The sequence below is a fragment of the Pyxicephalus adspersus genome, chromosome 1, assembly GCF_032062135.1.
Source record: "Pyxicephalus adspersus chromosome 1, UCB_Pads_2.0, whole genome shotgun sequence".
NCBI lineage: Eukaryota > Metazoa > Chordata > Amphibia > Anura > Pyxicephalidae > Pyxicephalus > Pyxicephalus adspersus.
In genome coordinates this window covers 106703775-106727163 of record NC_092858.1, presented here as the reverse complement: position 1 = coordinate 106727163, position 23389 = coordinate 106703775, and the positions used below count along the sequence as shown (strand labels likewise).

Here is a 23389-nt window from a genome sequence, read left to right as displayed (position 1 = left end):
TATTTTGACATACACACACAAGTGAAATCACTAAATGTTCCTTGATACATGTATTATAACATCTTTGGCAACAATAATTTTTTCAAATATTTGATTTCTTTAAAGCCAAACTAGAATGAAATTTGAATCAGATCACAAATGCTTAGTGACATTTTTTTGACATTCATACTATTGTGTGTTGACATATTATAAAGTGCTATTTAGTATATAGACAGCTTGATCTAAATTAGTTTGCAGTGTTGCAAAGCAAACCAAAAAGTATCAAAACAGTGCAACAAATGTGTGCTATGACCTCACTATTGACAGAGCTTAACAGATTCTCCTGAATCGCGCAGCTGAAAACTAATCGTCTTAATTAGGGTATTCTCGACCCCTATTGCTCATTTATCAAGGCAGGAATCAGGCTGGCAAGTGAAGGCGGGTGTATTAGCTCTCGGCTCCAACTTCGGCTCACGGAAATCGACGCGTATATACGCGCAGCAAGCTTACGCGCACTTCCTTGATAAATCAGGACCTATATCTTCACAAAGTCTTAACCAAGGGAAAAATACTACATGTTTTCCAAAACATCTGTTCAGTATTGTATATAGTTGAAGTGATTTTGTATATCCAGCATGTAAAATATTTTCCTGTGCTGGTAAATTTAAAACATTTTACATATAAAATTAGACAATTTAATGTTGTAAACTACATTAAATGACTAGCATAGCAATTAAAAAGATTGATTGACATTACTTATAATGCATGAAAAGTTACACTCTGTCATTTAACCATTAGCCAATATCATTATACAAACTGAAGTTGATTTAAAGATGGTGTACAGATGTCATGTAACTTTGTAAACTTAAATTTGTTGAGCTCAAAGTATGTGTTAATGCTACTATACACCAGAGCTAGATGAACCTTCTGTTTGTGTTTTGACTTTTACAGGGTTTCTTTCGCCGAACATTGCGGATGAGGCTTCAATATGAATACTGTAATCGCAACTGCAAGATACAAAAGAAGAATCGAAACAAATGTCAGTATTGTCGATTTAACAAGTGTCTAAACCTTGGCATGTCCCATAATGGTAAGCATTGTGAGCGTCATGCAAAAACAAGGATTCTGACAATCCCTCAAACATTCCCTGGTGGGAAACAATAACTGCCATTGAAACACATAGACCTGGAAGATTCCCACCGGGGAAAGTTTGAGGGAATGTCAGATTCCCTGTTTTATAGATAGAGCCCTTACTGTACTGTTCTTCACCGATCGGCAACTGTCCTTTGCATGCATAGTTTAGGTTTTCGACCACAAGCTTTTCTGCATTGTGATTTTTTTAAAAGACATTTTTTAAACTAATTTAATGGCAAATAACACATAAATGAACAATTAACAAATGATCATCGTTGCTGGAATCGTGTTGTCTAAAATTTTCATGTCTAATCTAATAATTGTCATGTCTAATAATCATTCATGCTTTATAAAACAAATAGAGCCCTAGAGCTACACTGGAGCTACAAGTATGCAAGTGTATTCAGTTACGCAAGAGGATTTAGACATAAGTTGATCTCCTCTAAATACACAGTAATATGCCTGACTATGCTGAAAAAGCAATGAACAACTAAGTCACCAGAAATACCTAATCATATTACATACATGAAATAAAGATATAAATATATTCTTTTATACACATTTACTCATTACCACAATGTCAAAATATATCGGGTTGCTTCCACAACACAAAAGACCTTGTTTATCAAGACTGGAGAATATACCTGGAATAGATTTCTTAGAAATAATTTGCTGTTCTATCTAAGAATATAGAGCACTACAGGTGATGAATGGGGACAAGTCCCCATTCATCACCTGTAATTCCTGGACATTGTAGTGGAACTGCAGAGGACTGCAGTTCAGTTTCCAACGTGACGTCATAGTGGCAAAACTGAACTGCAGATGACCTCTGCAGTTCTACTACGATCTCTTGACTTGTCCCCATTCATCACCTGTAGTGCCCTGTATTCTTAGATGGAGAAACTCTATCTAAGAATACGTAGTAGAAGCACAGCACGGCAACCGCGATTGCACGCTGCACTATGTATTCTTAGAGTCCCTATTTGTCCCCTGTAGTGTAGTGATCGTAGTGGAATCTCTAAAGTCCTTCGACATGCAGCCGCCATTTCAGGAAAAATTGCGATTCGTTAACACGAATCGCAAGGAAATTCGGATCGAATTGAATTTTTCCTGAAATTCGGATCGAATTCCACTTCGTCAGCTTCGATTCGCTCATCTCTACTCATGCCATTCAGTACGGCAGCTATCAGTTAGTCATATCATCATATACATTTATTAGATAGTCTTTTATATCATCCTAGATTGATACATAGTGATGTCAGGAATACAAAAATGTAACTTACTTTGTAATTGCTGATGCTTAACCACAGGTTAAGATAAATAGATAACCTCTGCTTGCAGTAAACGAGAATTGGCTGGTTAGATAGTTTGACCCTTCTGGACAGGGAAAAATAATGTTTAAGGGAAATACATAAATTAACATTCAGTTAGGATTGGGGAATATAATTATAGGTATATATTCTTAACTCTTACTCATGTTCTGAACGTGAGTCAATTAAGGGCTTGCCAGTTTTTAGGATGTTGATGAGTGCTTCCTAGATTGTACCACTTTAATTGAGATATTTCACTATACCGAGACATATCTGAAAATTAAATCAAATTTTATAATGTAAAGAGTTCTTTGTGAAAGCGTATATACTCAGGCCTTGATGATGATGATACGTCTAAAAAAGATAATTTTGTACTTACTGTCGCTTAGGATTGTTACTGCTTAGAGTTTTCGTTTGAAAATTACGGTAATCCTATTGAATCTGTAATATGATATGTTGTCCTATCAGATATTTTCCTGGTTATAGTACCTTTAGTTCATGTTCATAGTACAGTTGACAATCAAAAATCCGGCAACCTCTGGACCTAAGGAGTGAAATTTTTGAAAGGTATATTTACCTCCACACACAGGCCAGCCTTCCTCTCGCAGCACCCGTAGACATCTAGCACAGTTCCAAAGGGCAGGCAGCAGGGACGTCTCAATGTGTATTTAGTGTACCAAGCAAGACCTAACAGCTGATTCTGCAGAACAGTGCCATCAAAACATTAGTGGCTAAACAGTGTACTACAGTCCCTGTATTGAAAATGCGATCCGAAATTCATGCCCGAAAACTGAAGTAACTGGATTATCGATGGCCAGATTTTCGATTCTCAACTGTACATTTAATTCACATGACAATATCAAGAATATCCACTAGGGGGCATACCTGCAGTATAATCCTATGTATTCACGATTGAGCTGTCAAATGCTCTTCCGTTGATGGTTAGTGTAGCTCTAGAAGTGAAGAATTACATATAATAAATTTATGGAATATTTATACTGAAGATTACAGTATTACTATGATGAAAAGAGACATACCTCATATAGATTTGGATGTTCCCGTATTTGAGTATGGTATTGTGTGCACAGAAAAATTTTTACCTTCTGGACTCTAAAGATAAGTATAAAGAATATGTTAGGAGGTCAAAAGTTTTCACTAATGGATACATAATCATTATATAGGTATATGATTGAGAAATTACCTTACATCTATTTTTATACATTGTGGTATGGTTTAGGGCGAGCCGCGCAGCAGCCTTCCAGGCAGGGACTGCTGCCGTCTTCGGTCAGTGGTACTGCGCACGCGCCAGAATGGCTTGTACATACAGCATATCAAGTAAGGGAACTTCCACCCTTACTTAGTGTCCTGGATAACAGAATTGTAGTGGGCAGGCACATCCGTGGTGCGGTTCTATGAATGCGGATGGAGTTATACTTCCGCCCTTTATAGTAATCATAGTAAGTATATAGTAATTGGAGTTGAAATCCTATTGGCCGGTAATATTATGTGGTATAGTTGGGCGGAATAGAACCGCTTAAGGGGGTGGAGATACAGGTTTATTCCTCCCTTATACCACCTTCTTTTGCCCATAGTCCCGGACATAAATTCTGGACTGGGAAATCCTGGGCATCCACAATAGCAGATGCCCAAACTTTAGAGTATACCTTAGTTTTTTTCTTTTAATTTTTATATTTCTATGTTCCTCTGTTTCAGCGATTAGATTTGGTCGAATGCCTGAAGCAGAGAAGAGGCGTCTGGTACAGACATCAGCTGGGGATTTAGGAAAAACTGACTCACAGGTGTTGGATCTGCTGGCTATATCTCAGCAAATTCATTCCTCTTACATGAACACTTTCACTATGACAAAGAAAAGAGCACGGGACATTCTGACTGGCAGGAGTAGCATATCGGTGAGGACGAAAGAAATTTGCTGAATAAAAAGAAACTGCAAACTAACCTACTAACCATGGGGCAAGGTATTTACATAAAACAATAGTTGTGTTGCATATTTATTATATAAAACATTTGGCTTCACTAGAATTTGTTACTTTGGTTTAATTTTGTTTTTTAAATTGTCCTGGCACACAGTACATTCCCAAACTGTGAGACTTGACAGGCTTTCTATTTCCAAATGTTAGCATTTATACTCAACTTACTATTTTCTAATAATTAGCTTTTTGCAATTTAAAATGCACAAAACAGTTAAGTGTAGTGTAGATAGTTTTCTACCTTGAGAGATAGGTGAGGACCAAGTGTTATCTGTGAGAGATTGGTAAAATCTAGGAATCTTCTGTATGAAATAAGTGAAGCCAATTGTCTTCTGTGAAAGACTGGTGAGGCCCATAAATATAATCTGTAAAATAAAGGTGGGGCCTTATCAAAATTCATAACATGCATGTTAAGCCTTTCAGGAAAAAGAAAACTGAGAAATGCTATAGTAGCTGATAATGCTGTGTTCAAACATTTGAGTACTTAACATCATCTACCACACTACTTTTTTCAGCCTTTCGTGATACACGACATGGACACCCTATGGCAGGCTGAGCGTGGAGCAGTGTGGGAGCAATTACCAATGCAGGATCCTCCAGGAACAGAAATTGGAGTTCATGTATTTTATCGTTGCCAGTGTACTTCGGTGGAAACAGTGCGTGCACTTACTGACTTTGCAAAAAGCGTTCCAGGCTTCAGCTCTCTCTACCTCAATGATCAAGTCACACTACTAAAATATGGAGTCCATGAAGCAATATTTTGCATGTTAGCCTCTCTTATGAACAAGGATGGGCTACTGGTAGCTGATGGCCGTGGCTTTGTCACTCGTGAATTTCTCAGAAGCCTTCGTCTTCCATTCTGTAATATAATGGAACCCAAATTCCACTTTGCCTCCAAGTTCAATGCACTGGAACTCAACGACAGTGATCTGGCTCTCTTTGTAGCTGCTATCATCTTATGTGGTGGTTAGGACCCTCTTTTTACTTCATCATATCCTACTGTTTTATTTCCCCTATTGTCTTTCTGTTTTCATCATATTATACAATGCGGGGTAAACTTTTAGGATGAATGAAATACTAAATACAGTATAGCATTACATGTATTTTGACTTTAAAACATATTCTTTATACAGAGATTTTATCAGTCAATGCATTTGCTAGGACATGGTGTAAACCAGAGGTCCCCAATCCCCGGTCCTCAGCCCACTAGTGGGCCTTGGCCTCTGGCCGGTGCACCCACCAGAGGGGTCAGGAGAAGTCTCCTGGCGACTTCACAGGCTCAGGGAGGTGGGTGGGTTGAGTCTCTGAACACAACCCGCTCACTCTCCCATTGCAGGCTCAGACCTGCAGTGGGAGAGTGGACAGGTTCTGACATCATGACGTCAATCTGAGGGGAAGTTTCTTCCCCTTTGAGTGACACACAGCTCCCCACACATGCACGGTCCAGAGTCGGTGCATTTAGTGGTCCGCGACCTGCAAAAGGTTGGGGACCACTGGTGTAAACAATATGTCCTTCAAACTTGCATCTCAAAATGCCACCATTCTTGCTGTTGACACTTCTGCAAGTAATTTTGATTGTGAAGTTCTCCACTGCAAAGATTTAAAAAAGAATCCTAGATCTGTCCGAAACCCAAAAGGCTGGTCTTGTGTTTTAGTGTGTTAAACTTGCATGACAGCCTTAAACATGTCACTAATACCCCAGTCAGCTAGAACAAATTAGTCAGTGGTCTAATTCTGTAGAACCAAATGCTCAAGAGCCATTTGATAAATAAAACATACATTTTTAAAAAAGGTTAAACCTTCCCAAAATGTGAGTGGGAGATGAGATGAGAAATCAAGCAACAGTATTTTTTTTTAACATATATATATTATACAGTATATGCAATATATACAGTATAACTAGCATAAAGTTTGTTACCCATCTTGACACCAACCTGTGTCACCCTCTACACAGCAACACTCAGACTGGGAGATGGAGTAGTAGACTAGAATCTATTCTGGCTCTTTTGCATGCACATGTGCTGAGGAGGAGGGAGCAAAGATGATAGCCATCTCTACTACTCTAAAGGCCTGTGTCGATGGGTTTTTGTTTATGTCACATAGGCTTTGCATTGCCATACATTTCTATGTATATGCAAGAATTCACAATAATAAATAAATTCATAAATTAAAACACAATTCAAACAGTTCTTTAAGTGTTTTTAAAACTTCCTGCCCTTTTGCCACCCTCATCTTGAATATGATGTATGTACAGTATAGGCATGCTACACCTTTGCAGTTGTTTTTTAGATGCTCATTGTTTGTATTTCAAACCTAATTTGTTGTTTTTCATTCCATTTTTTGTTTAGACCGTCCGGGCCTTATGAGCCCTTCCCAAGTAGAAAACATCCAAGAAAGAATTCTAAGTGCTCTTAGGAGTCATCTACAGATGTCTCACCCTGATTCACCTTTCCTTTTTCCAAAACTCCTCCATAAGATGGCTGATCTACGACAACTGGTGACAGAAAATGCTGAGCTTGTCCAGAGCATCAAACGTACTGAATCCAGTGCATCACTGCATCCTCTTCTACAGGAGATTTATAAAGACATGTATTGATCTTCCTTGCCCTTACCTGAAACCTTTTATGACTACCTGCTAATTTAGAAAGTAACTTGATAATCTGTATGGATATTACTGATATATTTCTTAGATGCCTTGTAAGGACTTAAATACGCTGTGTAAGTTCTTAAATTTCTTTTCAGCATGAATTTATAGTTGCAGCTCACCAGTGAACCTTTAGGAGATACAACTTTTTTAAAAAGCAGTTTCACTCAAGTTGTATATCTATGTTTTGTGTTGAAACGTCTGGATTTTATTTTTTATTATATTTGTTCGTTTGTAATGCTTGCTAGAACATCTTCCATGATCATCAACACAGCTATTTCTATGTATTCATCAGTTAAATAAATATAGAATTTACAGACCAGTGAAAAAAGCTGAAAGGCTAAGCTGGTAGCTTTTCACAGCCAGCAAAAGAAACCAAAGGGAATATATTTTACTGTTCACTCAGATCAGAAATCAGTTTTGAGTAGATTTAAAAACAGTAAAGTCCTGACTGTAGTTTATGTATTTTTGGTAATTTCCACCGTGTACTAACTGTACTTTGTACCTTCCTTGACATTAATGGGCAGTTGTGTGTACTAGCACTTTTGGCCAACATTCAGGGACGTAAATCTCCTCTGCAGTCTTCCGTAAATTTGCAAGGTTGTTTATACCAATATATGCATTCAAGTAAGAGCAGGAAAATACTAATGAAAGTAATCAGGATGGGTTTCTTTCCCTTCCCATTCTGAACTTTAACTGAGTAATGTAAGTCAGTGGACATCTGTCTGCCAGCATAGATATAAGATTGTTGTCCCAAACAGCTAGATCAAATGACTGCATTCCGATGTCTACTGCATCTGTTTATTTGTATTCACTATCCCTCTCTCCAATGCATTGTTAGTGTAATGGAAATGTATACCCAGGGTGCTTTTTAATTACTGTGTTGCAATTTGCAGTCTGACCAAAGTAAACACAAAGTCACCACCTAATATAAACTGATAAGTTACAACCTGGCACTTAAAAACAGCAATACTGAAAAGCAGCCGTTCTCAACCAGAGTAATGTGAAATCCCAGGATTCCTCCAGAGGTTATTGGGGGTTCCTCAAAACCGTAGATAACTGACCGTCATTGATGATGCCTGCACAATTCTGAAACCAACCATACTTGGTAGTCCTAGCTGCATGACTCTGTTGATGTTCGTAGATGTCGCCAACTTTTTGGACCTCACAGACTACTAAACTTAAGAACTTTGCATTGGAAAACCCCACAACCAAAATTACCTGCAGAAGAGTCAACAGCAAGAATGGTGGCATTTTGAGGTGCAAGCAAGTTTGAAGGACATATTGATTACACCAGTGGTCCCCAGGTCGCAGTTGGTGGACCACTAAATGCACAGACTCCAGACCAGGCATGCGCGAGGAGCCGTGTGTCAAAGGGGAAGAAACTTCCCCCCAGAGTGACATCATGTTGCCAGAACCTGCCCACTCTCCCATCACAGGCTTGGACCTGCTCAGACCTGTTGTGTTCAGAGACTCCCTGGGCCTACTAGGTCTGCGGGTCTGGCCAGTGCGCCCCCCACAGCAGGGTCCCTCTGACCCCGCTGGGGGCACACCGGCCAGAGTTGGGGGCCACCAAACTTTTCTCGCAGATCACTGTTTGGCAACCACTGTTCTAGCCACTATTGTAAATGGGACATTATTTCCACTTGTCAACAATTTAAAAATGTTTTTTTTCTCCACTGGCTCGTAATACATTGGTTTTAGCAAAAGGTCTCCTGAGACCTGAAAATTTCAAGGGTCCTTGGGTGAAAATGTTGTGAAAGACTACTATAGAGAATGTCAGTTTCCCACCTTCCATCATTGTGCACATTTATTGCAAGGTTTATAGCAAGGTTCTCCAAATCCAGCACTTGAAGGCCTTATACAGGCTAGAATTTCTTTAAAAAAAAAAGAGTCATTTTATGACTATTTGTAAACCTTACCTAATGATTCAGCTTCCAGTGCACCACAATAGATTAAAACACCAACATAATAAACTCCTCATAAAGCTGTGTCTTGTTGTGCAATTAAGAGTAAGTATGCTGTTAGGTTTGAATGGGCCTAGTAACTTTCTGTAGCTTAGTGGTAAACCTAATATATTAAAAACCTGAGCTGCAAGTATTGAACAGTGATTCCCTAAGACCAAAAATCTGTTACATTACCTCCAATTGAAAAAATAAACACCTCTTTTGTGGTGTCTAAGAAAGGTCTTACATCGTTTTCTACTCCAGTCCTCATAGTTTACCTGATTGTAATAATTACTGCTTACTTTGTACTTTACATACTTAGGTATAGATACATACATACACATACGAAATGTATATTTCTATATTATACATATGTACCTATGTATCATGCAATGTACTAATACGAATTATGATATTGCATCCAAAATATATAATTTAGTATTAGTTCACAAGTTAGACAATGATGTTTTTTTTTTTAAAGTAGTAGTAGAAGTAGTAGAAGAAAAGTTGATTTTTTTTAAATTACATCAGGTAATCCATTTTAAATGTAGAAATATTCATAAAATATGAAAATGTTTGTGTTTTCTTTTCATTAGTATGTTATAGGTACAAAAAATGAGGGACATCAAAGGAAATCACAGATACAAAATAATGCTAACTCTGCGTGCCTGGAAAAAAAGTATCTTTAAAATTAAAAGATGACAGATGGGATGTGTTGACTGCTTGCACCATATTTCTTCTTTATTGTGTGTTGAAAGGAGACTTAAGGCAATCCATTGCTGACACCTTGTCAAAATCCTAATTCTCTTTCTTTAATACCAATGTTGTAGGTTAAATGCTATTTAAATCATTGACTCAGACCGTGAATAGAGATAGAAGATAGGAATGTGTCACCGGTTTGCTTGTTTGGGGCTCAGGTGTACTGAAACTACATAAATCCAGGCATATTGCATTGTCATAGGGACCAGCAATTGTAGTCATTTACACATATGCACAATCAAATAGGTCCTTCTTGGACAACAAAAATCTTGCATCTGTTCACAATTTAGCGCTGGCTTCATGTATCTAGCTCTACACTGTTTTATTTGCACATTTTTATTTGTTCACATACGCTGACATTCCATCAAAATTTCTGTAACATACAATGACACCCCAAAATACACATTATCTTTCGGTTCAAAGCATGTTAACAGTTGACACAAATATGAACTGTATGCATGCATTAATTTGTATGAAACTGAGTAGGTGCGATGTCTGAACCTCTCATCAAATGCATGTCAGCAGATTCCTTTTTACCTGAATAGTGCAGTGCAGGTGACAGTTTTGAGTCAGCTTTTATTCTGCTTTGTGTTACTCTGTCAGTTGACTCAGCATGTGCTGTTAAAGATGCATTTGCATTCTAACATGTCTTTGTACATGCAGTATAACGTAATCTTGTGTTCTACAGCAACACTCCTGTACTCCTATAGTTTCTTTTCTGAACGCTCCCTAGATTAGGAAAGTAATACAGGTTTGTTATTGGTGTGAATTTAATTTTAAATTTATATGCAACAGGTAAAACAAATGCAAATTGTATCCTCCTAATGACTTATTTTTGATATCCTATAGATTTAAATAGAATATATTATTTCATCTTATCAAAGCTAACGTATAATAAGTGAACTGAAATATTTATTATGGATAATAAACGTGCAAACGTGTGTTTGTGGTTTTGTGTGTTTATGTGCTCTGTGGACACGTGTTCATAATTATTGAGACATGCCCAGGGGATCTGTGAGTGGCTGATGGGAAGGGAGCCCCCTGGTGGCGAGGCCTGCCCGGGGCTCATAAGCAGCCCTTCAGGAAAGGGCAAGAGCTTCTTTCGGCACAGCTTGTGGCGCAGTCTTGTATTTCGAGAAGCAATGGCTACAGCCAGTAGTAGAGGAGCAGTTTCCAGAGCCCCATGCAGGTAAGTACGCGCGGGGTTGTTGTCGAATTATCTTATGAAGGTTCTCTAAAGGTGTGTAGTGAAAAATGCTTGGGGAGGTTCAGGATAGTTTTGGGGTGGCATTTAGTAGACGGCATAGGAACGGTGATTCCTGGTAAGAGTGATACGTTATCAAAACAAATATTTCCCCATGAAATGATATTCTGTTGATAGTATTGTCATCTCTCTGTCTTGCAAGGGAAGTGAGATGTGTGGATTAAAACGGGACTTCCGATGCTTTTGATCCTATGCACGAAAATGGTAGAAGCCTTTAACATTTACAAGATGGTCTGTTTAAGGGATTATTGACTGAGGTTTAGGACTTTTTAAAGTGACCCCGTCACAACTGGGTTTGCACTAAACTAGACTTGTGCTGATCCTTTCCAGTGCTTGGGATTAAATCTCATTTTGCTCATCCATGGCTGCTGCATGTAGCTAAACCTCTGGTTGTTTCTATCTCTGATTTCCCCACAGTGCAGCATGGTTCTGTTCATGGGCTCCCAAGTCATGACCACAACATGCAGCAAGGGTTGCAGGTATGTATGTTGTAGACATCAGGTTGTCTGATGTCTTTGGTGACTAGTGTCAGCTAAGTGGCAAAGTTTAAGGATGCAGAAAAGGAAGTATACCACATTAACCTAGTTTAGTTTGATATATATTTCCATCCTAATCATGAAAATATGTGCTGTGGGAATAGCATGTCTAGACTTCTTGCATGGATTGTAATATACAGGCTGCCCTGTAGGCTACCATTGCAAATGCCAATATCTGCTCTCAGTTCGTCTCCCAGTTTGTTTTTGTTTGTGAAATGTATTTTATGGACTGGGCCTTGGATGTACTAATTACAAGGAGATTAGATAGAAATGTTGGTGTGCCATTTACAGCCCTTCACAGTTTGATGCTCAGCAATACCTGCTTCTGTAAGATTATTGCTGATGTATTCTCTCCTTAGCATTGTGTTCAATTAATGGAATGCATCTGGTTAGCAGCACCTGGCTGACTTAACCTCTTAATTCCTATGTATATATTAAATGATCTTTTTTTTTTTTTTTTTTTTTTTTTACACCTTGTAATGCAATGTTTTGTTTGTCTTCTGTGGTTGAGTTTACATAATTTGTAGACTGACCATTTTGGAAAAAATTCAGTCATGTACTTTCACTAATAACTTCTAGCTCTGGGAAGCTTTCTCTGGTTTCAGATTTACTTCAACATGTTAATTTTCCCCCCATCTAATATGGAACCACATTTACCTGGATTATGTTACCAAATGTTTAAAACTTTTTTCAACCTAACCATTTGCACAGAAGGGGAACCTTCAGAATCTGTAGGATTGGGTAAAATATCATTTGAATACCTGGTGGATCTGATCCTTACTCTAAAATATGCCTGAATCCTGCTGTAAAACATGAATTTCCTTGCTGCGTGACAGAACTGATACATGTCCCCCAGTGTCTTTGGAGAGGCAAGGGGTTTGCTTCCTGATATTATAGCCACCAGGAAGATTGATAGCCAGTGTGGTAGTGGGAATCCTAAAATCTAGCATAAATTTTTTCGAGTGCTAGAAGACTGTAGGTATTTTCATGCCCATACCAGGAAACGCAGTTCTTTGAATTGTCGGGGTGTGTGAAGAGAAATTTTATTCAAAGCATGATAAGCTATAACTTGAGGCAGCTTGCATATTTATTGTAGTTTGGGTCTACTTTAAACACTGTCTTTTTAGACTAATTCTGCTTGCTTCACAGAGCATTTATGCGGGGTGTTTGCCGTTGGGGCTCCAATTGCCATTTCTCCCATGAAAGGAAGCCTGTGCCTCTCTGCCGACATTTTCAGAAAGGGTTCTGTGGCTACGGTGACAAGTGCAGGTAAAAAAAAAAAATCATTTTACAACCGCTTTTCTCTGCATAGTCAATTTTGGCAAAGGCAGCTTGATTCAATTTAAAGGGGTTTTAGATGTACTTTTTTTGCCAGGAACATTTAAGGGTTTGGAGGAAAACTATGGTTCCCTCATTAAAGCGACACAAGTCTAGTGTGACTCTAGAGAGATGTCCAGAATGAACATATTCATTTTTTTGCTGTAACACTTCCAGATGTGATTCTGATATTTATACACAGGGACATTTTACACACAACAGACCCATTCATTTTCATCTACACTATTTTTAACAGTGTATGCATTTGCAAGCTGTAAAAAACTTCTCTATGCCCTTACTCCATGCTCCAGGAGAATGCCTTATTGCCATTCTATATTGTGCAAGGCTAATAGACTTGTACCAAAAAAGATTATGGCAGCAAGGCTTCTGGTACAGCTTGGTCCATGAAAGTTCTTTTTTTTTTTTTTTTTTGCCGGTTTGGCCACCGCTGCTAAAGGGATATCTTCCATTTGGTTCTTCCTCCAGAGGCAAGTGGTGGGATAGCAGGCTAGATATCCAAAGGTCATAAAAAAATTGGGTGTTGATCTTTGGGAACTTTGTTTCAGAGCTTTTTCAAGACTTCAGTTAATTTACAGAGGGAGATGTTGGTTAATAGTTTACTACTGTCCTAGAAGGTCAGGACAGTAGTAAAACCACAGCATAACCCATGGGTAAAGCACAGATAAAGAACACCAGTTCACAAAGCTTTATAGCATGCATAAAACAAACTGACAATTTGGCTGAATTTAATAAATATCTAATAGTCCGATAACAAAAGCTGTTAATTGTTGAGTCAAATGGATGTTCTCCAGTACCTCCAAGCACTAAAAGATTATTAGAGGATGATTTGAGCATTTATGCTAGAAGATTATGCCCCCCCGAGAAATGGACCTGTAGTGCTGCCACCTTGTCCACACCTGTAAAGCTTTTTCTATTTGACATTCTATCTCTCCTCTTCCTACTTAAAACGTACCTAAACTCACAATTTTCACTTTACATAAGAGTAGACAACCCTTTTATGTAAGGTAAAAATTCTGTTTGTTTGTTTTAAGTCCATCGCCTAGGTCAGGCTCTTTAGCCTTCTTGTTGTGGCTTCCTTTGGCCGCCGACAGGAGATCCCTGATGGGGGATCCCCTTCCTCCCATAGACACTGTGGAGGGGGGGATTCTACCCGTGAAATAAATCTACTAGGGGACGTGTACAAATGGGTTTGTACAATGTCATCGTCAGGAAAGTTTCACAGATGTTTTTGTGTATGAATGCTGCATGTCATGAACTTGCATCTCTCCCAGTACAAACCTCCATGTCTCCTAAACAGTATGTCGTACCTATCTGAAATTTTCAGGGTACACAGGAGACCCTCATAGCTAGCAGAAATTTATCTCCCCTTAACAACTTTCAAAATATGGGGGCCAAAATTTAAAAAAATAGGTAAAATAGAATATCGGGGTTGCTGTTATAAAAGAAAAAGGTGTCTAGAACCCTGAAATAAACATACAAATTATGGACCCCCGGGGTGACTTGCATAGCAAGGAGGTGCAAACCCCAAATATATACCTACCTGTCACAAAACTAAAAATGTCATACTACACTACCCTGTCCCCCTTCTCTACTTTGAACTGCAATTTCTCTGGAAAGGGGGTACAAAACCAAAACTGTAGGTGCAAGTGGGGGACATCTGTGACTAACACCCCCTAAAATTTAATCGTTAGGCCATTGTCAGAACATTAAGAACTCTGCCTATCAAAAAAATCCACCCTGTTACACATTGCTGTAGGCTTCTAGCGCCTGAACCCCAATTTCTCAGGAAAGAGGGGGTACAGGTGAACAAAATTAGAGGTGCAGGTGGGGGGACACCTGTGGCTAACACCCCCTAAAATTTCATCATTAGGCCATTGTCAGAGCATAAAGTCTGCCCATTAAAAAATCTACCCTGTTCAAATATAAGTTTCTTAAGATTTAATCCTACAGCTGAACTTTAAAATATAAAAGTATAAACGAGAGAGAATACTGATTACTTTAATCAGTACATTAAATTCTGCACACATTTATAAAATAAATCATGGGGCATAGTTCAGTGTTAACTTATTTCAAAGTAGGCCTACACATGCACCCTGCACTTTGTTTGTTGTAATTAAAAAATGTTTGGTAAAATTAAAAAAAGATTAAAACGTTTAAAAATGTATAAGCTGTGTTATGTTTTGCAGCTTCAGGCTATTTTTCTTTAGTGGAAAGGGAGCAAAAGGGCTCTTTTGATAGTAAAGGTTGCCGATCCCTGGTCTAGGTTGTCATGAATGAATGGGAATGCAGAGCATCCCGGGATACCTACGTCGCGTATCCCGGGAGGCTCTTGGGTTCTCCTTCTCCGCATCTCAGGCATTCGCAGAAGGAGCCCTTTCATCAAAAGGGTGAGTTTTTTTTTTTTTTTTTTTTTTTTTTCCCTCCTAAACTGTCACATGATCTTGCGCCTGCATCGAAGGGAGAGAAGATAGCAGCGAAGACAGATACCAGGACGCCGCAGGACCCAATGGAAGAAACCTCTGGTTGGATTAACTGCTCTGCGGGATTCAAAGTAAGTGATCCCGCCCTAGGTAACTTCTTGTTGTTTTCTATAATAAATGTTACTGGAAGATGTTTTATCCTTTTAATTAGGTTAATTAGTTCCCCCTTAGATGACATTTTATTGGTGGATTCTCGTTTAGTAGAACTTTCATATATGTCTTGCTCTAACTTAAGTGGGTGGAGCCATCCTGAAAATTTGGCCAGGCTGTTTTTATTACTGGATACTAACTAACAAGTTTTCTTAATGTCTTCTTTATCTTAGTGTGTTTGTTTTATGAAGAATAATAAAAAAGGACTGTAGCCTTGGCACTGGTTTGTTTCTGATTTGTCTTTTAGGTTATGTGCAAGGGAAACCTTGGTAGCAATATGCCTGAAGTATAGGAATGTATAGAATATATGTAGGTGTTCTTGTGGTGTTTACATTTTTTATGAGCAAAACATCAGGAAAAAACCCTAATCATTTGATTTCTTTAGTTTTCAGCACACAGCAGCTTATCAGCCCTCTGTTTCTCACCGCTACTCTGGCCGCAGAGTTTCTGAGCCTTGTATTGTTCCACACATCAGTAACCCTCCTGGACGCAGGGGTTCTGAACCATCTGCTACACCTTTGCACATGCCTCATCCTGAAAGCCAGTCAAAATCAGTTCAGTTACCACTGGAAAACTGGGCTCTTGCTGCAGAATTTGTACCTCAGAATGCAGGTAACTAGTGTTTGTGTCTTGCACTAGTAGATTTAAAATGCTCTGCTCCTGACTGTATCAAATATTTCAGCACATTTTGTAGCCAAAATATTTTGTTTACCTACTAATGCCTTAAAACCCCCTGGCAGTCTAATTATGTCTGTATTTTTTGTTTAATATTTTAGGCCTGTAATTCTTGGAAATAACTCTGGCGTATAATAAAGTTTGAAACACAAATCATAAATTATAATATAAATAAAATACTTCATTAAAAAAATTTTTTTTAAACCTGTCCCAAAAAGGGTACAAAAATTAAATAAACTTTTGGGATTTAGCTTTTTTTTTTGTTTTTTTTAATATAACTTTATCACTAATCAATATGGTAAAAGCAGATTACAATGCTGCTTTTAAATTTCCCGCCAAGCCACGTCTCCCCAGCGTACCGACGCCTCGCGCATTACATTGATCAAGCCGAGGCTGTGATGCAGAAGTCGGTTGGGGATCGCTGATTGAGGGGAGCAGGTTTTTCCTACCTAGAGTGTGGCTCGGGGTTACTGCTTTTGGTATCTAAAATTCACCCTAAGCCTCACTTGGAATACTGCCAAGGTGGTTAACCTCTCTAGCAGTCTAGTTGTCGTGTGTGTTTGTGTTTTTTTTTTTTTTTTTTTTTTTTTTTTTTTTGTTTTTTTTGCCAAAAGCTGTACATTTTACATTGTAGGCCTATAATTAGGCATAACTCACTGAAATATGTCCAATATTCAACACATTTAATATAAACTTTAAGTAAAAAAACACAAAAATCTGGTAAAACAAGGGTGCATAAAAATACTAAAACCTGTATTACAGTTGACATTCAAAAATCTGTCAACTTCCAGACCTGAGGAGTGCCGGATTTTCGAAAACTTGGGATTTTTGAAAGTTATACTTACCTCCACACACAAGCCAGCCTTTCCTTCGCAGCACCAAAGGACATCTGGCACAGTTTCAGGAGGGTAGGCAGCAGGGACATCTCAATGTGTATTTAGTGTAGCAAGCAAGACAGTTTCTGCAGGACAGCGCCATAAAAACATAAGTGGCCAAACAGTGTACTACAGTCCCTGTATTGAAGATGCGATTCGAATCTCATGCCAGAGAACTGAAGAAATCAGATTATCGGTGGTGGGGATTTTTGATTGTCAATTGTATACCTGTACAGTAGTGTGTGTATCTATATATCTATATATCTATATATCTATATATATCTATATCAATAACTTTGTATTGAATCCAATACCGCTTACTGCTCAGATCCAGATTACCACTCAAAAGGTTAAAGCAGAAGTACCTCATTCAGTAGGCTGGCTAAATTCCCTTTTTATTTTTATTAGAATTCCTTTGCATAGTGAACTACCGTATAAGCCAGGAAAAATTTATTGACTCGACACTAAGCCAAGGGTGGGAAATGCTGCAGCTACTGGTTTCAATATTCAAAATAAATACCAATAAAATTGCATAATATGGACTTTACAGCTATATTATGGTAAACAAATACCATAGTGAGAATTTAGTAGTTAGGTAGGTATACTACTTACTGTACCTAAGCACTAAATTCTCTTTAACCTCCCTGGTGGTATGATTCTGTCTGGGGAAAAAAGTGGCTGAAAGCATTACTGCATTCAGCCACTGTAGCCTCCCTAGCGTTCTAATTCTGTTTTAAATACTTAACCTCCGCAAAATGAAAATCCAATTTGATATTTTTGTACTTCTGTTATGTAGTTCTATATATGTGTATTTTAACGTAGGGCTTGTGAGATCTGTGTCTAGTCCTGTACTAATGGATGGATCACTACGTAAGAAAGCAGAAAACCATGTTGGAACCAAAACGTCTATGAAGATTCTGCATTCAAAAATGGTACGTAAACCATTATATTTATATAGGATGCATCAATTTGTCTGGTGGAATTTTTGGTACAGGGTATGGTAAAATGCTGTGTGTTTTTTACTTATTTGTGAAAGGGTATTTATGTATGTTTTTTTTTTTTTTGCTGCTACTTGGAGGAGGATTCAGAACTTCAGTATGAGCACAGCAGAGATGTGGTCTGTGGCATCTGCATGGATAAAGTATATGACAAGCAGGTAGCTGAAGAGAGAGTGTTTGGAATCTTGCCCAACTGCAGCCATGCTTATTGTGTTGGCTGTATTAAACGCTGGAGGAAGACTAGAGAGTTTCAGAATGAGGTTATTAAGTGAGTTTACTTTAATTACCATTTTTTTTTAAATATTGCATGTCTGAGTTCAGAGAACTCCTAATCTTTCTCCTGTATTTCAGAGGCTGCCCACAATGTCGTGTAAAGTCCAGTTACTTCATCCCTCATAAATACTGGATTGGAGATTCTGCTGAGAAACTAAAATTAATTGAAAATTTTAAAGCTAAGACTGGGTATGTAAGTTCTGAGGGGTGTAAGTTTTACACCCCCCATTTGCTCTATAAATGTGGATGCAGTTCTGTACATTAAAATTTACATTGATTGGTCCACCTATTTACATTTTGGCTTTCACAAACCTAATGAAGAAAGTGTTCTTTTACACTGTGTGAGTTGTGCAATACTTGGGGCAATGTGCTGGGGAAACATGCCTATAGGGTTCATGAAGAAAAAGGCAAGCTTTTATAGGCAAAACATATTTTATGTTATAAAATATGTTTTGTGTCCTAATTGCATTTATTTAAATAATAAACTATTTTTTTAGATAATTGCAATTTAACAGACACTAGACAGAGTACCACTGCACTGGATCCTAAGCTAACACAATGCTACTACGCTATGGTTATTACAATTTTGAATCATGTCACTAAGAGTTATTATCAGAAATACAATATTTGGATACCTGACACGTTTTGCCCAGATGGGGCTTCATGGGATTTGAGACCTCAAAACTCAAGTATTATAGTCGTAAAATACATACACATATAAAACACCTATTTGATTGGTCAACAAAATATACATTTACAATGCACATCTATGGACTAAAATAGGGAAAAAAAGTGTACCAATTTCAATAAAAATAGAATTGCTTAGTAATGTACATAGTAGAGAAAGGTAGACTTACTTGTGTCTGCTGATGAGGGATCTCAAAGGCCATGTTAAAGTAATACATATAGTTGGCTACTTTAATGTTATGTGATAAGGGTTCTGAACAAAAGAAATATGTAGTTAATAATATACTATTTGATATTCACCTAGTATTATATACATACTAGTGTTATAGGTTCAGTTTAATATTCTTACTCATGTACTGGCTGCAGTCTAAAGCGGATAACTTGTCTGATTGTTGGAATGATATCACGATTTTAAGGTGAAGTTGGTGAAATCTCCTCAAGAGGTTGAGAAACCCAGGATGGTACAAGTGCATGAGGGAATTGGCATATCCAAGTGATACATACAAATTATTGGATTAAAAAGACTAGATTGACACCCACTAGGGTTTCATTGTTTGTCTCAAACCCTAGGGGTTTTGTGTTGTAGTTGATATAAAGTTGCCAGAGTTAGACCTGTAAATATCAAGTAATGATATGAAGTTAGAATAGGGCCACTCATGGGTGATAAGCTATGTTTGTAATATAATTAACCACTAGAGGATGTACCTCAAAACGTTTGTAGGAATTTTCAGGAGAAGAACTAAACTTTATTTCCTCAAAAATGTCAATGGACAAGGCACTGTAATCAAAGATTACAATAGTATTAACAAGGTATCGAACATTGGCTTCACTATATTGAAATAGATATTTTGTAATGGAAAAGAAAAGGGAGATAATAATTTACTTCAACTTGCTAACTGAACACACCAAGGCACTGCTCTACTTCATTTAGCATATATGCATGCAGTAGGGTTTGATAATCATCTAATACTCCTATCTGCCCCACCCATCCTTCTCTCCCCCCATGCAGTAAGATTCGGTGTCGCTTCTTCCTTCAAAGTAATGGACGATGCCCATTTAAATCTGAATGTATCTATCTTCATGAATTGCCGCACGGTCACCAGCGCAGGAGGAGGAGAGATCAGAGACGATCCAGTGCCTCTGCCCTAGTGAGTATAATGACTGATCAGGTAAAGTCAGATTTGGTATTCCCCTCACATAAATCTGATTCATCTTATATGGCTTTTGGCAGTGTTCTGTGTGGTGATTCCTTTACTAGGATGCCCATGTAAATTGAGCTTAACATGTAAAAGCCAGTGCCATGGCTTTAAAGCCTGTATTCAAACTAATAAATGAATGCAAAACAGCTCTGCAGTAAACTGACATTTTCCCCATGTTTTATTGATTTTTTTTTTTTTTTTTTAAGTCTCCACAGCTAGAGAAAAATACCTGCTGATTGATGCCAAAAATGCACTTGGGTTTTTAGTTGTGTTGGCTGAGTTTCTTTAGAATAAACTACTCTTCACAATAACTAAACCATTCTGTGGTTCATGATGAATAACTAAAAGGGCTACTTTGGGCTTAACATCAGAGTTGTGCACAAGAATACAGAACAGTCCTAAATGTTTGGCACTCCTATTTTTGTGTTTTCCTTAACTTCCATTTTTGTATGTACAAAAGCTGACATGTCTGTCATTCTACAGTCTTATTCTCACCTTGTGGGAATCTATGAAGAAGATTTTAGTGAGGAGGAAGACATCAATCTTCTGCACTGTGCTCTCACCTTAGCCCTCCTTGAAGATCGCTTTGAACTGGGCCTGGGTTTTCCTGAGGAAGTTGAAGTTTTATTTGGAGAGTTCAGTGATTCCGACTGAGCAGATACTTGAAATTTTACTTGAAGAGTTCAGTGATTTGCATTGAGTAGATAGTTTAAGTAACAACAAAAAAGTTTATTGTAAGTCTAATAGAATTTAAACATATGTGATTTAAATATTAATCTTTCCCTCTTGCCTCTGGGTTTAATCATTGCAGTGCTTTTCTTTTTAGTGGCAGGCATCTGAAGACCCACTGGAAAACAGGGAAATTTTTGATATTGTTTTTCTAGCTTAATGTTTTACATTTTTGTTTAAAAAAAAAAAAAAGTTGGAAATATAAGGAATAAAGAGTTGTATTTTTGCTTATCTGTGAGCTTTGTTTGATTATATGGAACTGATGTAAACAAAATATATGCGTGTACTTGAATAAATAGGAGAAAAGAGTTGGGGGGTGGTACAGGGAAGAAGGATTTTGCAAGGTTTGCACCTGCATGGCTTTATTGGATTAGATAAAAGATGCCCATAGGCTGCAAAAGTCAATTCTACAGTTAGTTAATCACTTTCTAATCAAACAAAACAACCTCCCCATGATCACCATTTTAGACACCAAGAACAAGTCGCCATTTCATTATAAAAGATGGAATTATCTCCCACCACAGAGAAATGATAAGGCACCACTTGATCCCTGAAGATGGTACATAAACAGCCCCATCAAAATGGACACTTGCCTAAACATTAAATTCCTTCAAAAGTTTTTTGTTTTTTTTTTTTTTTTTAAATTTATGGCTTTAAAAAAAAAAAAAGACTGCTAATGTCTTTGGAACAAGGATAGAAAGCAGCTGGAGCTGTTGCACATCTTTCCACTTTCACTAACTGCTCATTAAGGGAAACTAAATCTCCTTGTGATCTTAAAATGGGAGAAATTACTTCCACAGCTTTAAACTGAAGAGAGTGAGGTGATACTTTTTGCTAGTACAGGAAGTCCCTGGGTTACATACGAGATAGGAACTGTACGTTTGTTCTTAAGTTGAATTTGTATGTAAGTCGGAACAGGTAAACATTATTTAAATAAATGCAATTAGGACAGATGTTTGTCCCAACATTTTAGGCAGTGTGGTATGAGTTGCTGTATAAAATACTCAGTGTGAGATGGTCTAAAACAAAAAAAAATGTGAATGGCTCCCAGACATTTATTACCTTCTGGAGCAAGCTGAGTGTTAATATGCAAAAAGAAACCGCTAACAAGATGTTACAGATCAGATCCACTTTTAAGATCACCCACAACATCAGCTGTGTTTAGCAAAAGGTTTCTTCTGCAAGTCATGCAAGCCCCCCCCCCCTGTAGTCAGTAGAGACTACGTAAGTTCACTTTCTGTTCAACAAGTAGGTAAGGTGAAGCATTAAAATCCTTAAATATGTTATGATAAATACATATTATACAAACATCAATAATCCAAATGAAGTATACAATGTCATACAAAAAAAGGTATGGGGAAAAAGGCAAGTCAATAGCCCCCTAATGCAAGGCATATTTATATTTGAGTAGAAGGGTATCATCTTCTCCACCCATTTTCTCATGCTACTTTGTGGGGTTTTTTTTTTTTTTTTTTTTTTTTTTACCGCCTCCAATTAGCTGTAACCACAGGCGATACCAGGGCAATGGAGGTTCAATGGGGATGAGTATGCCCATTCATCACCTCTAGTGCTCTGTGATTGGCTGGGAAGAGGAAAAAAAAAAATATATATATAACACTAATAAAGAGGAGCTGTCACATCAATATTATAAAATCAATATAATGGAGGGTTGTTTAACCTCAGCAAATGCACATCAGGTGAAGGTGTAAGGGTTTGAGTTTGTTTATACACTTTTTGGTCAGTTTGGTTTTCATATTTTAGAAAATACAGATAAAAAAATGACTGGCCCGGCAAAACTTTTGAGGTCCCTAGGTGCAATTTGAGCATCACTTGTTGCCCCACCTCGTTCTGCCTGCAACCTCTTGACATCTGAGGGGAGTTTGCAAAATAATTGGTACAAAATGTTTGAGACACTGTGATTATGTTGTTAAATTAATTTATTGATGTATCTTTACAATTTATATGTATTTTTATTTGTAGAACCATTTCCTCCTGAAGAAGTAGGCGAGTTCCACGAAACGCTTGGAGGTTTTTGGTGGTTATGTCATTAGAAGCACATTTAGATTAATAGGCATATATGTTACACATCTGATTTGGTATTAAGGATATATATTAAAGGTATACATTTTAGTATGTGAATTAGTAATTATTGGAGACTGATGTAAATTTTGCCCTGAAAGTCCCCCTTTTACTCCTTTGCTTTAAAAAAAAATCTAAAAAACTCTGCCTATCAACCCACACATTGCTGGTTGCTTCTAACGCCTGGACCCCAATTTCTCTGGGATGGTGAGGTGTAGGAAACAAAATATGTAGGGGGTCAGTGGGCTACACTTGTGGGTAACCCCCTAAAATTCTTTACTTCACCGTTCTACAGAAATCAGGTTTTAAGTATTAGAGATGGTGGACAAGAATAAGTAATAGGGCA

At 37.8% G+C, this 23389-nt stretch overlaps 2 protein-coding genes and 1 long non-coding RNA gene across 6 annotated transcripts in view; 2 read left to right on the top strand and 1 right to left on the bottom strand.

The window, feature by feature from the left end:
• The window catches only part of PPARD (peroxisome proliferator activated receptor delta), a 43204-nt gene extending 32503 nt beyond the window's left edge, over positions 1-10701 (top strand). The window contains exons 3-6 of one of the 2 annotated variants that reach the window (XM_072422777.1): positions 931-1018; positions 4137-4333; positions 4927-5377; positions 6760-10701. In XM_072422777.1, the coding sequence (XP_072278878.1) occupies positions 931-1018; positions 4137-4333; positions 4927-5377; positions 6760-7007 (984 nt within the window). In that variant the 3' untranslated portion in view covers positions 7008-10701. Of the gene's footprint in view, positions 1-930; positions 1070-4136; positions 4334-4926; positions 5378-6759 lie in introns of both variants that reach the window. The other variant, XM_072422772.1, reaches the window with a different exon arrangement.
• Positions 2151-4142, bottom strand: LOC140338534 (uncharacterized). Its single transcript, XR_011922267.1, has 4 exons — positions 3461-4142; positions 3309-3376; positions 2803-2864; positions 2151-2696 (listed from the first exon to the last, which is right to left on the bottom strand). It is a non-coding gene; the product is annotated as an uncharacterized lncRNA (long non-coding RNA).
• A 74-nt stretch (positions 10702-10775) lies between the features above and the next one.
• On the top strand, positions 10776-21195 carry LOC140338504 (E3 ubiquitin-protein ligase makorin-2-like). 3 transcript variants are annotated; one of them, XM_072422762.1, is made up of 9 exons: positions 10889-10949; positions 11442-11503; positions 12710-12829; positions 15914-16140; positions 17901-18011; positions 18155-18344; positions 18428-18538; positions 20046-20184; positions 20719-21195. In XM_072422762.1, the coding sequence occupies exons 1-9, from the start codon at positions 10944-10946 to the stop codon at positions 20887-20889; spliced, it is 1137 nt and encodes a 378-aa protein (XP_072278863.1). In that variant the 5' UTR covers positions 10889-10943; the 3' UTR covers positions 20890-21195. The 3 variants fall into 3 exon arrangements, with proteins under 3 accessions (XP_072278856.1, XP_072278848.1, XP_072278863.1); XM_072422755.1 differs by lacking the exon at positions 11442-11503 and having other exon boundaries at positions 10776-10949; positions 17901-18010; positions 18160-18344; XM_072422747.1 differs by lacking the exon at positions 11442-11503 and having other exon boundaries at positions 10776-10949; positions 17901-18010; positions 18157-18344.
• Positions 21196-23389: the final 2194 nt, after the last annotated feature.

Coding starts and splice junctions, on each gene's coding strand:
- LOC140338504 (XM_072422747.1), top strand. CDS start 10,786: ATGGGAAGGGAGCCCCCTGGTGGCGAGGCCTGCCCGGGGCTCATAAGC. Junction 18,345..18,427: donor TTTCAGAATGAGGTTATTAA/GTGAGTTTACTT, acceptor CCTGTATTTCAG/AGGCTGCCCACAATGTCGTG. Junction 20,185..20,718: donor GATCCAGTGCCTCTGCCCTA/GTGAGTATAATG, acceptor GTCATTCTACAG/TCTTATTCTCACCTTGTGGG.